The sequence below is a fragment of the Trypanosoma cruzi genome, genomic scaffold (assembly GCF_000209065.1).
Source record: "Trypanosoma cruzi strain CL Brener 1047053516775 genomic scaffold, whole genome shotgun sequence".
Lineage (NCBI taxonomy): Eukaryota > Euglenozoa > Kinetoplastea > Trypanosomatida > Trypanosomatidae > Trypanosoma > Trypanosoma cruzi.
In genome coordinates this window covers 393,527-408,591 of record NW_001849560.1, presented here as the reverse complement: position 1 = coordinate 408,591, position 15,065 = coordinate 393,527, and the positions used below count along the sequence as shown (strand labels likewise).

Below are 15,065 nucleotides of genomic sequence, written 5' to 3'. Positions count from 1 at the left end.
TTGAAAACGTTTTGTGGAGATTAATCTGGCACACATCGCCCCCAATACATCCAGGTGCTGTGTAACCCACCATGGCATTCATGTTTGCACCATCAATATAACATTGCCCTCCATGGTAGTGCACCATCGAAGTAATGGCCAAGATTTCCCTGCCAAACAAACCATACGTACTCGGATACTTTTTCATAATGCACGAGAGATTCTTTTGTATGCTTTTGGCAAGAATTTTCCAAATCCTTCATGTCAATCCTTCCATCCGCCAAACACTTTATCTTTACAATCACCGTCCCTGCCAAGAGAGCCGAAGCAAAATTTGTGCCATGAGCACTTTCTGGAATCAAGCAAACATTGCGATGGCTCTCCCTTTTTGAATTATGATACGAGCGGATCACACGAAGACCAGCATATTCACCCGGAGCACCACTATTTGGCTGAAGCGATACGGCATCTAAAGCGGTAATATCTCTTATTTTCTGCTCCAGATCCAAACACAACGCACTATATCCCCGCGTTTGCTCCGTCGGTGCAAGAGGGTGAAGGTTGGTAAATTCTGACCACGACAAGGACAACATGGCGGCAGCTGGATTAAGTTTCACGGTACAAGAACCCAAGGGCACACAACCATGCATGAGACCATAATCTTTTCTATGAAGACGGTGAAGGTACCGCATAAGCTCACTCTCACTTTTGTACTTTTGAAAGATTGAACGCCCAAGAAAGACATGTTTCCGTAACATTTGCAAAGGCATTGCTCTCTTTTGTTCTGCGAGTTTTGAAAGGACACTTATCACAGGAAGTTTTAGCCCTGCTGCCTCCAAGAGAGACACTACATGGCCCTCGGTAGTGGCCTCATCCACCGATATAGAGACGGTGCCATGACTATAATCAACAAAAATATTAATGCCTTTTTCCACGCAGCATGTCACGTAGTCTTCAGGCGTTATACCTTTTAAATTTACGGTGACGGTAACAAAAAATGTACCATTGACCACTGTATGCCCTACAGACTCTAAACCAACAGAAATTATTTTGGCTTTACTGTGCATTTCGCTCGCAATTTCCTTCAAGCCCTCAGAACCGTGATAAATGGCATAAAATGCCGCACCATTTGCTAGGAGAGCTTGTGAAGTACAAATATTGGATGTGGCGCGTTCCCTCTTAATACGTTGCTCCCGCGTCTGAAGCGCCATGCGTATGGCCGGACAGCCCGTCGAGTCTTTACTTTTATACCAATGACGCGACCCGGAATCAATCGCTTAAATTCCTCATTGACAGCAAAAAATGCGGCGTGAGGCCCCCCAAACCCTAGTGGGGCACTAAAACGTTGGGCAGATCCCAAAACAACATCGGCTCCCATTTCTCCCGGAGGTCTGAGAAGAACAGAAGCCATCAAATCTGTCCCACAACAACTGACGGCACCGTGTTGTTTTGCCTTCTCAAACAGTGTCGTAAAATCATGAAGCATCCACATGGCATCTGGAGTTTGTACCAAAATTCCACAAAGTGAGGAATCGCTCCAATCAAATTTGGGTCACCAACAAAAACCTTTATTTTAAGGGGCTCAGCTCTCGTTTTCACCATCTCTACGCAAGATGGGAAGGCATCCCTCGATAATAATAAAAAAGGTCATACGCTCCTTTCGACCGTGATGAAAGGCAAGGTACATTGCCTCAGCACATGCAGTAGCCTGATCAAGAAGAGATGCGTTTGCCAAATTCATAGCTGTCAATTCTATAATCATGGACTGAAAATTCAACAGGGACTCTAGACGGCCTTGAGTTATTTCAGCCTGGAAAGGAGTGTATGGGGTGCACCATGCAGGATTCTCGATAACGTTACAAAGCATTACAGGTGGTGTGCCCTGGCTCATAGTATCCTTGCCCAATCATGCTCTTTAATACCTTATTCCGTGAACCCAGTGAATGGAGAAGCGAAACGGCATCCTGCTCGCTCATCGCCGGAGCCTCTTTTAAAGGAATTCGCAAAATATTCTCTGGGATCACAGCAGTCATGAGGTCCGACAGACTTTCTTTGCCAATTATTCGAAGCATAGAAATTGATTCTGCCGCTGATGGTCCAATATGGCGATTGACGTAAATGTTTGCAGCAGCCCGCCGTACAAACGCCAGTGGCAACGTGGAGAAATGATGGAAGCAACGATACATTATTATGTTAGATATGTGCTCGTCACCCTCTTTCTCTCTCTCTCTCTCGCACACGCGTTAGTTTTCTTTTACTTTGGACAAAAAATTGGGCTTCACAGTTAAAAATCCACAAGAACAAATCCAAAATATAATTAAAAAATAAAAATAAATTTAAACAATAATCAAAATAATAATAATAACCCATTAAAATAACAACAACAACAACCAAAAAGGATTGTCAAGGAAAATAAGCACGCATTTATACGAGCAATTCCAATTTTCATCCCCGCACACCACATATAGCCCCCGCGTCCCTTTATCCATGGACCTTCACGTCGGGTATTCACTAAAGTAGGCGTGACGAAGGGCGCCAGCCGCAGTCAAACGCTCTTGAGGATCCAGGCAAAGTAATCTTCGCAACAAATCCAATGCACATTCAGAGGCATCCGGGAAATATTCACGGAGAGGAAGAGGACGCTTCGGCTCAAAGTGCACCTTTCCCCAATCGGGAAGCAGCACCGCCGATGGCCACGATGTGGGCGTCGGTGTCCCTAATACATCAAATATTCGTGACAACTGCCAAATATCTCCATCGCCTGCAAAAAGAGCACCACTGTGCCCCCGTAGAAGTTCCGCAAATACGCACCCTGATGACCACACATCAATTTCGGGTCCGTAGTGTCGCTGGCCCAGAAGTAACTCGGGAGCTCGGTACCACCTCGAAACGACTTCGTGAGTCATGGATGCTTCCGTATCCCATACACGACTGAGTCCAAAGTCGCCGAGGCGTAGTTCCCCCTCCGCAGTCAAGAAACAATTTAAAGGTTTCACATCTCGATGAAGAACACCTTCGCTGTGTATGTACGCCAACGCCAAAAGAAGCATTTTAAATAAAGACTTTGCCTCTAACGCGGGCAGAGGATTGCCGGCAGTTCTCCCTGAGAGGACTGCTGCCAAGTCAGTCTTGCAACGCTCCATCACTAACGCCAAGGAGCAGCCACACGGAACTACCTCATATGTCCGAATAACAAAAGGATGCACCAATCGCATTGCAACAAGTAGTTCCCTCGCTGTGGGATGCGGAATACCCTCATCGAGACGTGGAGTTGTGACGAATTTGATTGCGGCTGGCATTCCAGATTCCTTAGCAACTGCAGCACAAACGACGCCAAAGCGGCCCTCACCAATTGGGGGTCCAATAATAAAACGATCCATGTCAAGCGACCACCTCTCTCTTCTTTTTTTCTCTTCTTCACCCCTCTCCTCCATTCTACGGCATCGTGAAAATATAAATGGAACAAAAAGAATTGACTCCGGTGATGCCAAAATCCCTCCGCACCCAAAGATCATTCTCAATGCCCCTCCCTAATGAGCACATGCATAGAAACTGAAAGAACTCCAATTTATCTCAAAAGAACCCATTTTTTGTGGTGGTGGTAGTTATTGTTTTCTCCACGTCAGAATCTAGTTATTTCAAAAATTTCTCGTATTTAAGACCTCTGACTCTCTATTCACAACAGAGGCAGTCGCACCAGAGTACATCTTTGCTCGAGCAAACAAACTCACTCTTTCAGTCCTGGGTTTCTCATGGCACACTTCCACCTCAACAGGAGGAAGAGGAGGAGGAAGAGAAGAAGACTGCTGCTCTTCCGTGGAATATTTCGGTGTGGCTGTGGCCACATCACCCTCATTTTTGGCTTGCAGTCGTGCCGCATGATCCTCAATCAAAAAAGGGAGACTGATCCATAGTCGTGTTCTCAGGGGCAACAAGATCATCTACACAGACAAGAAATTCCTCAGCGCCTGTGCTCAATGCACACTCCCGAGAATCATCCGCACAACAACTGCCTGTATGCTCCCTCACCACCAATGATTGACTGAGAGAGTTCTTTTTCCGCAAGAGCTCATCACGTAGTTTATTAACGGTTGACGCGCCACCCCTCTTGGCTGCTATTCGTAAAGGAATGGAGTGAGTTGCCCTCCGAACTGTCGCATTGGGGATGCTGCTGTCCGTCTTTAGACACTGATTCGTCCGGTACGTTTTTATCTCTGTAAAAGACACGCGTGAACGGCCCAAGCCTCCCTCCTGCGTGCGCCGCCAAAATGCTTCACACCGTTGCCTCTTGCTTCTCAGAGATATGAAGGCGGCGCATCTTCGGCTTCACGATCGCTGATGCTCTGCTCACTTTCCCCCGAGTCATCCGGAGATAAAATCCGTCCACTTGTTGTTGCGTTTTGTGAAAATGCGTTTGTTATACCTGCGGCACCCGCGCTCTCCTCGCCACCAAAAGGAACGCTGCCGCCAGATTCCTTCCTCGCCCTATTAAAACTCCTTCAGAAAGGCGGAAACGTCCATTTTATTCAAACGTAAAAGGAAGAAAAAGAAAAAAAAAGAAACAAGAAATGAACATTTGCTTAGATGAGGTCGTTGACGTCCTTTCCTCAGAAATGTGAGAGGAGGAAAAAACAACAAAATGGGAGAAGACAATTTAATCACACATCGCTCTGCATCAACGCGCTCCAAAGAAAAATTATCCAGCACTCATGCACACGCAACAAAAGCCATCAGACAAATAAATCGAGAATAGCCAAACTCGTCGTAAAGTAGCAAAGCTGCAGCCTTAATTTAGTGCCCCTTTTAGCCGCCGGACTCCCCTGCACCGCGTGAAGCGCAATGAAGGAGGCGGGTGGGACGACAGAAAGAAACTGCAGCCGCCACCTTCCCGCGCAGCACCACCAAAATTCGCCCCCACGACTCGCACATTCGTTCCAAAAAGTTTCTAAAAAAAAAACAACTAAAAAACGCTGCAAATCAATAAATATGAGATGTTTTGAACACTGCGGATTGCAAGGCCGAACACTTACGTATTCCACGGGAGGGCGGACTGGCACTTCAATTGGAAGGACATGAATTCATAAGTTTTTCCTCCTCCTTTTGTTTCTCAGTGAGTGCGAGAACGCAGACGAGGGAAAACCCACAGTTCTTAAACGAAAGAAATTCTTTTAAAACCAAAAAAAAAGACGGCAGCCAAATGAGGGCTATTTTTTTCTTGTCGATTTCGTGAGCGTTTATTTATATTTTTTTTTCTGCAAATTGTGTCAGAGACAAAAGAAAAATAAAACACCAACAAATAACATATCATATCGTCCTTATTTTCACTGCAGAGTTCGCTACGGAAAAAAAACACCCTCAATAGGATCATCATCGTGCGCATGTTGCAGCTCGGAAACAGACAGAGTCGAGAGAACCAAGTGTTTACAATGAGATGCCACATCACTCGCATTAGCCTCATTCTCTATAACAATGGATTCACTTGAGAACCTCAGTTTTTGCAGCAAAATCTCTCTCGCAGCCGTTCTAATCGACCTGAGAGATCCACTGTCCAACCTGAATTGCACATCCACCAAACGCTTAGCGAGCATCAACACGGTTTCCCCATCACTCACCGTAACTAAAATCACCTGACACCTCGTGGCTGATACATAAATAAGAACAGGAATTACGTCAGAGCCCTCTGAATACCGAAGGTTGTCTTGCGGTGCAGCAAGAAAGGGGAGGCTACCGGTGTATTGGCCATCATCCATAGGGGAGTATACACACCTGCAACAGCAGCAGAAACATCGTCGTCGTCATCATCCAAATCAGTATCGTCAGCATTCTCCTCGTCGGGAAATGTACCTGCGGTATTTCGATCTTCTTCTCTTCGTGGCGTCCAAGAGACAACAGTTGTTGCCTGGGCGGATTCGGTAGTCAAACGATCGGACTCGCAATTACAAGCATTCACACCGTTCAACTCTTTATGGTGGCTCTGAGCACTAGCACAGGACGGATTTGTAGCTTGCGGTGTCTTTCAAAGAAATTCAAAACATTTGCGGCACACCCGTCGTCGTTTATTTAAATGAAGCTTTTGTAATTTGACGAAAAAGCTCGAGCATGACGCACAGAAAATACCGCCAAAGTACCGACAATGATGACGCCTGCGCCCGAAATTAAATTTGGTCTCACATATTTCGCACTTCTGTATTGAGCTATCAGACGTCCATTCGCCTAATACCGATAGCCTGATCGACATATGCCATACTTTATTTCTACTGCATTTATTAACAGAGATAGAAAAGAATATGTGCATACAAATACATATAATAATATCACACGTGAGGGACATCCGTAACAGTAATGATAAGGCCAACCATATAAAGGAAGCTAAGCCGCAGACACACTATATATATATAGGGAGAGAAAGAGACAGAAAGAAAAAACAAAGGGAAAACATTGTTGTTGCTTTTTGGTGCTGTTTCGTTTCACAAAAATTGCCTCTACCGTCATGTGCAGCACCTTCAATCACGACCCCAGTGAGTCCTCATCATCACTCTTTTTTACCACGGAAGACAATGGCAACCAAGAAATATCTGCCTGAGACGGTGAAGAAGAGTCCCCGTCGTCATTTCCGCTCATGGAGTCTTCAGGCAGGCTGCCATTTGCAAAGGAGTTGTGGATCATCGTTCTAAGAGTGCCGCGCGCAACGGGCCCGAGACGGTGCAGGAATTCATTCAACATGTTGTCGTGGCCAGGGGCTGAGCCAAGCAAAGAGTCACGGATGGTCACGTCAAGTTAATACTGCGTGAGAGGTCGATCCATTTCCCATCCACCAGGAACCAAAGAAGTGCAGCAGCAGCAGCGACAGTATAGGGTAACGTGGCACGTAAAACCGCACAAAATGACGAACAAGCAGATTCGCCTGTTGCCGAGGCAGAGCGCAGACGCGGTCCGAAGATCAGTGCGGAGCACAACCAATTCCAGAGGATGAGGGTGCGGCGCTGCCATGCCGTGAAGATATCGCCAGTCTGTGCTGGGTGAGGCCCCAAGTTTTTTCGCGCGGACTTCCAGAAGCACAGCGGAGCAACGGCGTAAGGCTTGATTTTGTTTCTCCATATTTTCAAGTAAATTCGGCTCAAAGTAGGCTGTCTCCAGGTGAGGCAATGTGTGTGCTTTGTGTGCTTCTTCTTCAGCGGACTCGGCTTGTTCCATTTCGTGTGTCCATATCTTTTTTGGAGCTGCCACGGCCGCCACGCGGACATGGCGCTCAGCTGCTCGTAAGATGCCTCTGCGGATGTCCAACCATGTAGACGCGGTGGCAAGGAGGGTTTTTCACACAACGAGGTGAAAGCAGGCCAGTCCGCTTTACGCAGGGCAGAGGTGGCTTTATTTCGTCAAGGCGGCGTGTTGGCTATTCGTGGAGTGCCATCGTCCATCCCTACCGAGTAACATATTAAGCAGTGGTCCGAATCCATGTAAGGGGCGAATGTTCAGTGGGAAATGCGTACGGCGCAATACACGGTCACGTCAGGGGACGAGACATTACGATGTGTGATCCGTGTTGCCTGCGCTGGGTCATTTGCCAGCTCAAAATTGAAATCAATTAAAATAGCGGCGAAGTTCTCTCCTCCAGTCGTTGATGGTATATGGCTGACCCAAAGTTCACGATGTAAATTCAGTTTACCCGCGATAATCGCTTCGGGCCCAAGCGACAAACGATATTGATAAATGCAGATTCTTGAACAGTTTCCATGGGAGGGTTGTAGAGATTCGCCACGCAAATGCTGGGACGGCCTGGCGGAAATAGACGGACAGCAATGGTCTCCAGGAGGTCAGTGCCAGAGAGCGACAGGCGCTCGCACGGTAGAGAGTGGCGCACCAGAATGGCAACACCACCACCGCGCCCAGTGCGGGCCTGAAGAAAGTCATTATGGCCAGAAACTTTTGTCGCTACTTCACCACGGTTACTTATTTCCTGGAGAAGAACGATGTCAGGTGGACGCTGCTCCAATCGCGCCGCAAGTGCAATCTTTTTACGGGCGAGAGGCCTGCGATGTTAAGCTGCCAAATAGTGATTTATCCATCCTCCTCGGAACCGGAATTCTTGTGGACGTCACCGCCACGGGTGGTATCAACGGAATGACCGCAGCGAAAAGGTCGTGCAGTTCTGTCCGACAGTCTGCAGGCAGACCGCTTCACCTCCCCGCACCGGGCATGGCGCGGAACCCTCTCGAGGGGTGGAGTCGTCTTGGTCTCCGTCGTGCTCGCAGCAACGCCCTGCTACACAGTTGATGTACGCAACCAGAGCCCCAGCACCGCGACAAGGTGCGGACCCCATTGCTGGAGTACACTGCAATACATATATCGTGTAATTGTCGTTAAGTTCTTACCCACAGTCACAAAAAAAAAAAAAAAGCAAGGCATTTAGGGGCAAATACAACCACACAGGAGTGCCAGACAAAAACACAAACAGGATGACTGGTGAAACGCAACACTGCACGGCTGCCCACGCCGTGGCAAGCCGCGGGACACATGCTGAAAAGTAAAATAAAGCAAAGATAAATCCGTCTTCCATTATGCATTCACTCAAAAACAAAAAGCTGCACGTTGGTGCGCGTGTCTCACCTGTAGATAATAAAATAAGATACACTCGTTACAGTCGTTTAAACCCCCGGTGCCCACACATTATTTATATTCCACTTGGACACTCAGCGCGGTTTCTTGCCCCCATTCCATCGTCTCTTTTATTAGCCGGCGCCATCGGCGTGGCACACAATGCCGAGAGCGCCCATGATCACTTAAAAAAGGGAAAAAAAACACTGAGTAGATCCCGTAATTGTCGGACCACAAAAAAAAAAAGAAAAAAAACACGAAAAAACGCGGTGCTGGCGCTGGGGAGAGCATGCTTCCACATGGAGGAAGAGCTCTGCGCAGCGAAGGGGATGTAAAATAAAATTAAAACCAGATAAAATGAACGGCGCATCCACAGAAAGCGGCAATTACTTAAAAGAGTGCGTCGACAGACGCATATGATCCCGCTGGAAGCAGGAAGTCCTCACCGCGATTTCTCAGTAAAGGGCCACAAAGGCGCAAACCCCCAGCCCCAGCAGTAGCAGCAACCGCGACACGCCCCCACGCACGGAGCCGTCACCTTTTCCTTTTTTGCCGCCACCGTTTCCTTTTTTGCCGCCATCGTTTCCTTTTTTATCATCGCTCTTCTTGACCAGTTTTAGTTCACCGACACTCAGTGGGCGGTTGTACAGAAAGACGTTCGTCACTGTCACATCGCTGCTGTTGATGTCTCCCTCACCTCCACCAATGCAGAAATGTGTGATTTCATGTCCCAGCGTCTCAGGTGTTCGTATATTCTCTGGGCTCCCCACAATCACACCATCCACGTACACATATCCCTTGTTGCCGTCCTGGAGCATGAGCGCCACCTGGTATTCTCTCCCCGGCTCCCACGTTCTGCCATGTGCTGTTTTTGTGCCATCAAACACCGTCTCCCACGTTTTATTCATGCTGTGCGACAGCCCAATGATCTTCGCGCCGTGACCGTCCCCCAGACCCGCACCCAGCAGAGGAGTGCTCCCCTTCGGAACCTGGTGGATGGTCACCGTCGCCACAAGAGTGAATCTGTGGTTCACAAAGCTGTACTGTCTGTTATCCTCCCGGCTGTTCACGGGCCATGTTGCCATGGACCCAGGCCCCATGAAATTGAACCCATTTTTGACCTTCGATGCTTTCGTCACGGATGCATGCACGCAACGGTAATCGTCGATCCACGTGTCGCCACCGGACGACGTATTGGACAGGAATCCAACCAGACCAGCCGTGGGTGTGGACGACTCGGAAAAGGAGGCGTCAAGCTTTGCCCAAGTACTGAGGACGGACTTGATTGTATTCAGCTCCTCCGTTAGGCGGGCAAGTGAAATGGCCTCGCCTTTTTCATTGGCCCTCTCCTGTAAAAGGTGCAATGCATCATCCGAGTACAGCAGGGCGTTGGCAAGCGTCTCATTCACATTATCCTCCAAAAAAAGCGGTCCAACATGAAAAGTGCGGTTGTTGTCCGTGACCCAAAGGTAGAGTGCAGTGGCCTCTTTCTCCCCCGAGGTGTACCCTCTCTGAGTGTAAAGCATGACCTTCCTTCCCTCAATGGTGGCGGTGATGAGGGCTCCCACACGAAAAATTTTGTATAGACGAACTCCTGGTTGTGACATGACCCACACGCCTGGGAGTGTCCCGATGACCTCCGTCCACGTTTTCCCCATGTCACGCGACTCGAGCACACTCTGGCCATCCACACAATGAACAATCATGAGAATTTGTCCCGTCTCCCATTCGGTGATGCGGGGATCAAGGCATTCTACAGGAGAAATGCCCTCTGGGAACACCCAATTATTGCCTTTGTCCGTCGAGTAAGTGATCGAGGAAAAAGGGTAATTTTGCCCATTCACCACCAGAGGAAACACAAGCGTGTCATTCTGCATCACAATGCCTGAACCACCAGCAGTCACAACATCCCTCAGCTGATCTTGAGTGTGATTGAGTATCTGTTTTAAAAGCGACTTGGGTTCACCCCAGCTGACCAGTTTACTCTGCACGCCGTCCTTGGACTGCGTGGCCACACCCTCAACCAGTTGAATATCCCAGCCATCTTTCACCCACATATCATCATCGCTGTCATATCTTGTAGTATCGCTTCCCACAAGCAGAAACACCTTACTGTCCCTTGCAACTGCTGTGGGCCGTTGCAAATAACACAAACGATCATTGCCATTCCTACTGCCAATAACGGTGTGTGTCCTCCATGTACTAGCATTGACCTCAGCGACAATGGACGGCCACGATTCCGCAGCCTTGATGTACCCGGCCACAATTTCGTAAGGCCGAATCCCAAACAAGTTTTTTTTTTTTTTTTTTTTTTTTTTTTTTTTTCTTCTCTTACCAGTCGTAGTAACTACACCTCAATTGTGCAGCTCTGGTAAGCGTACGAAGGAATTCAGTAGCAAGGATAACCTTACTCCGCGGGCAGCCATTATAGAATGGCTCCAACATCTGCCCTTCCGGCCCGTAAAACTAAGTAACAACTACTCATCGGGTTTGAAGCATGAACAGCAGGCGCTTAGCTTCCTCTCTAGCAAAGAGTACTAGACCCTGGCACCACGTTGAGGTGGCCGGCTGAGCCAGGGTCCCAAACAAGTCATATCCATGGACGTTATAATCGAACAAGCCTTCAGCAATGGCAACCATTACTCCACCAGCATTGACGAAAGAAGGCGCAGCAAATGCTTTCTTCACTCCACTTTCAGACCCCTCTTTGGGCAGCACCTGCGTCTTTTCCGGCACAAAAATATCGACCCATTGCGGCAGCTGCACACCCCCTGGCGCTAGCCCATCAGCAGAAGCAGCTCCTCTGCCGCAGCACGTCATCACGAAAAGGAGGAGCAGCACCGCGGAGGTAAACACACGCCGGGACATGTTGGGCCTCTGCGGCTCACTCTCTCTTCCTTCCCTCCTCCTTCCGCTGGATCCGGTCACGCGGCGACGGTTGTGTGTGCGGGGTGCCTTCACTGCAGCAACACGTGAGAGCATATAAATATGTGTGTGTGGACGGTGTGTGTGCTGTTTTTGGTCCTTTCAGAGCCCTTGAATTTCACAGTAGCGATTAGCGCTTGTTTTCTTGCTTTCCTAGCGTGTGTATGTGTTCAATAAGTGAAAAGTACAGCAGCAACAGCGGCAATACGTCAGAAATATCAGTGAGGAGCAGAGCAGAGCACCCACGCAGAGAGCGAGGCACGAGACAATCCGGAAGGGACGGTACGGAGGACCATCGCCCACAGAAAAGAGCAGCAACACGGCAAGTCACGGCGGGCTATCGGTGTGTGCGGGCCAGCCCTCACGCGGTGCAACACGCCTCACCCAACAGGGGATGACAGACAGACAGGCGGAGAGAGATGAATGGATGCCGCCAGGAGGTACTCACAATCAACATGGCCCGTGATCATGCGGCCACTCCACGCAGGAAAACAGGAGAAAATGGTGAGAGGGGGAAAAAAGCAAGAAGCAGCACAACACACACGGAAGAAACAAAAGACAGGCAGGAAAAGCATCGCCAAGGGCCACACCCTGGCAGGCGACTCCACACTAGCCCTCACACACACACAGAAACACCATCGCAGTGCCGTCAGTCCGCGGGTAAGAGGATTTGGTCCTCCACACAACAAACGCACACCGCCACCAATCAACCACCAATGGACAAGAAAAAGAAGAGACACACCGCCACCGTCTCCAGTTCTGTCCCACGACCAACGGGATACAGCCACAGCCCGCTGCCGGCACAAAACGCACACGGAGCGAGCAACCACCCAAAGAGCCACACGCGCAGAAGCGGATCCTCATCCATCCATGACGCGGCGCCTCACTCCATGCAGCCACACAGAATGCGCCATTTCTCCAATAGATCTTATCCTTCGTCCATCCCTTAAAAATGCTTCTGTTATTGATGGGCCTTCGAACGCAATAGAAGAAAATGGAACATGCTGTAATACTGCGACAGCGCCAAACACAATTATTCCCTCATATCGGGCAATTCTCCAATTATGCCTCGTATACACACAATCAAAATAACATATGAAAATCACCCAATGTTTTTCACCAGAAGCCAAAAATCCCCACTCCCTCCCTAATTTTCTTCTGTCACTGTTATTTTCGATAGTGTGGGTCATTTTTGACATCTTTTTGTAACACTGTCACCTGGTGCACCTGCACCGTATGCAGACACAAGTATCCAAAAATATATAACTCCCACAATATTTTTTACCACAAATCAAAATTGCCCTTTTCATCTCCCAATTCGTTTTCCTATTTCAACGGTTCTTCCACACTTCGGAGTGCTTCGTCTCTTCTAAATTCTCCGGATGATATTGACACTTGGTGCTGGCGCACATTTTCCTCCCAAAATGCCGCTATTTCACGGCCTTCATCGTCGCTCACAATATTGGAATCGACGACATCACATCCCTGCCTGTTATTCATCGGCGTGCTGTCTGCGTGCTGCACATAAATAATATCCCACGACATGTCTCGGGATAATTCCTCCCAACCATTAAAATATGCCGCCAGACACTCAGCGAACTGCCCCACAGTGCCGGCGGTGGTGTGGTGCCCACCCGCCGTAGCCATCCGCAGCCCAAACAGCGTTTTCCGCGGTAACTTCAAAAAGAAAAAAAAAGTCCACCAGCGGAAAGCTTGCACCCGCCGGTATGCACAGCAGCCGATGCTTTATAGTATTATTTGTGTGATATTCCATTGCAACCACTCCACATAAGACTCGGCGGGGTGGCCTTCAGGGTTCGCCTTCAGCACCGCGCACTGTCCTCCACGGCGTGCTGGTGGTCTCAGTTCCTTGAGTTCCTCTACTAATGCACCGACAAACTCCCCCAAACATGAATGCGCGCAATCCAAACCCTTTTCATACATTCAGACAAAAGAGTACTCCTCTTCCCCAATACTAGCAACAGAACTAAATCCCCATCACTCATCCCGTTTCCCAAAATAGTACGGTATTCGACGCCCGAGGCAAACAGATACCGGTGCGTTGAGAAATCCCTCAGCAACAAATTTTCCTCTCGCTCGGACAATCCTCACGAGTTTTTGAAACGGATTCTCAGAGTACCACAGTCTCACTCCTCCATGTGTAAAATGCTTTTCACCATCCCGAGAATTGATCCCATCCAAGGCACTCTGAATGGCAGCAGAGTGTGCAATGAACTCATTCGCATCAAAGATGTAACGTGTAATCGGTCCCACTTTATCCATGCGTTCTTTGACCATCTTCCAGCATTCCGCCTGTTTCTCTGCAGTCTCGTCACTCTTCATCCATGCACACATCGCCTTCACATCCATCTCGGCGGGGCAATTCATGATGATTCGCGCCGCTCCTTTTTGTTTCTCCCATTCATCATAGTTGCGCACGTTTGGCGATGACACCACAATCATACCCCATCCGCTGCCAGGCAAAAAATATTTCGCTGGCGGTGCCCCTTGCCTTGTCACATCGTAAATAACATACCCCTTCATCCCACGCTGCCACAAACCACGCAAAAATTCCTTGGATGGTCCTCTACCCACGTATCTTGATACCGTTTTGCGATTTTGTCAAACACGTACGTCGTGCTTCCAACAAAACTGTAGACAACCACTTGGAGTTTCTTGGCATCGCAGTGCAGCAGCTGTTAGAGGAGGTACGAACCGGCAGCCATCGACTTCCCGATCCCGGGCGTCCCAATCAGCACACGTCGCTTGGGCGTAAAGTCGGTCCGACCGTCAGTGCTGAACAACTCGGTGAGATCGCCCTTGACGATCTGCCACACTCGCTCCACCTCACAGTTCACATAGCAGTCATGAATAAATTCATTCAGCCCTTGTCCCCACGAGTACGGCCATCCCTTGTCCGAGGTGAGCACCATCAGCCTGGGACGTGCTGCACCGGATTGCTCCACACCGTCATCCTTTTCGAGAGTTTCGCCAACTGCCTTGTACGTCCATGGCTGCGGTGGTTTCCCCTCCCTCACTTCCATTACCGTCCCCTCGCCGCCAGGAACTTCCATAAAATGGCTCCACCTCGCATTGTAAACAGAATTGTAATATCCCTCCAGTTTCATCGTTGTGCCTGTAGTCTTTGGGTTCCTCGCCTGAGAGAAGACTATTTATTATTCTCTTCTGCGTGAGAATCGATTATATACCTGTTTTAGTATTTGGATTGAGTTAAAGCAAACACTGACCACTAATCAAAAAAAGGAATAAGAGTAAGAGACAATAGGCACAGGCATGACTGACAGCCTCAGCAAGAGAGTCATCCACACGGTGTGTGATGCACACCAAATGCATGAGGACCACCACAACGACGGCAAGTAAGTGCCACCCACCCAGCACAGTGTTGGAGAGAGCCAACAACAACAAAGTGGCGCGCACGGAGGGTTCGCCCACGCATCCCGCTCGCCACGGTCCCGCACCCGTGTGGCACCGCCGTCACCGCACACACTCAGCAGGAGGACGTGGGTACATAAACCCTGACAGAAACACAGAAAAGTGGGAGAAGA

The 15,065-nt window shown here is 49.0% G+C and overlaps 3 protein-coding genes and 3 pseudogenes across 3 annotated transcripts, besides 6 other annotated features; all 6 read right to left on the bottom strand.

The window, feature by feature from the left end:
* Tc00.1047053508325.340 lies at positions 1–2,165 on the bottom strand (annotated as a pseudogene; the record flags this gene model as incomplete).
* Positions 1–15,065: part of a sequence feature (areas not merged during assembly with more than two copies in the genome that could not be assigned to a particular haplotype) that runs on past the window's edge.
* Positions 2,288–2,369: a sequence feature (T-rich).
* Tc00.1047053508325.320 (protein kinase, putative) lies at positions 2,475–3,494 on the bottom strand (the record flags this gene model as incomplete). Its single annotated transcript, XM_815045.1, has 1 exon — positions 2,475–3,494. The coding sequence occupies one exon, from the start codon at positions 3,492–3,494 to the stop codon at positions 2,475–2,477; it is 1,020 nt and encodes a 339-aa protein (XP_820138.1).
* Positions 3,618–3,920, bottom strand: Tc00.1047053508325.310 (hypothetical protein, conserved; the record flags this gene model as incomplete). Its single annotated transcript, XM_815044.1, has 1 exon — positions 3,618–3,920. One exon carries the CDS (start codon positions 3,918–3,920, stop codon positions 3,618–3,620), a length of 303 nt encoding a protein of 100 aa, XP_820137.1.
* Positions 3,753–3,781: a microsatellite.
* Positions 4,514–4,552: a microsatellite.
* Tc00.1047053508325.300 (hypothetical protein, conserved) lies at positions 5,316–5,729 on the bottom strand (the record flags this gene model as incomplete). The annotated part of the gene is made up of 1 exon (XM_815043.1): positions 5,316–5,729. The coding sequence occupies one exon, from the start codon at positions 5,727–5,729 to the stop codon at positions 5,316–5,318; it is 414 nt and encodes a 137-aa protein (XP_820136.1).
* Positions 6,586–7,978: a mobile genetic element.
* On the bottom strand, positions 9,030–11,558 carry Tc00.1047053508325.290 (annotated as a pseudogene).
* Positions 10,867–10,907: a microsatellite.
* Positions 12,796–14,745, bottom strand: Tc00.1047053508325.270 (annotated as a pseudogene).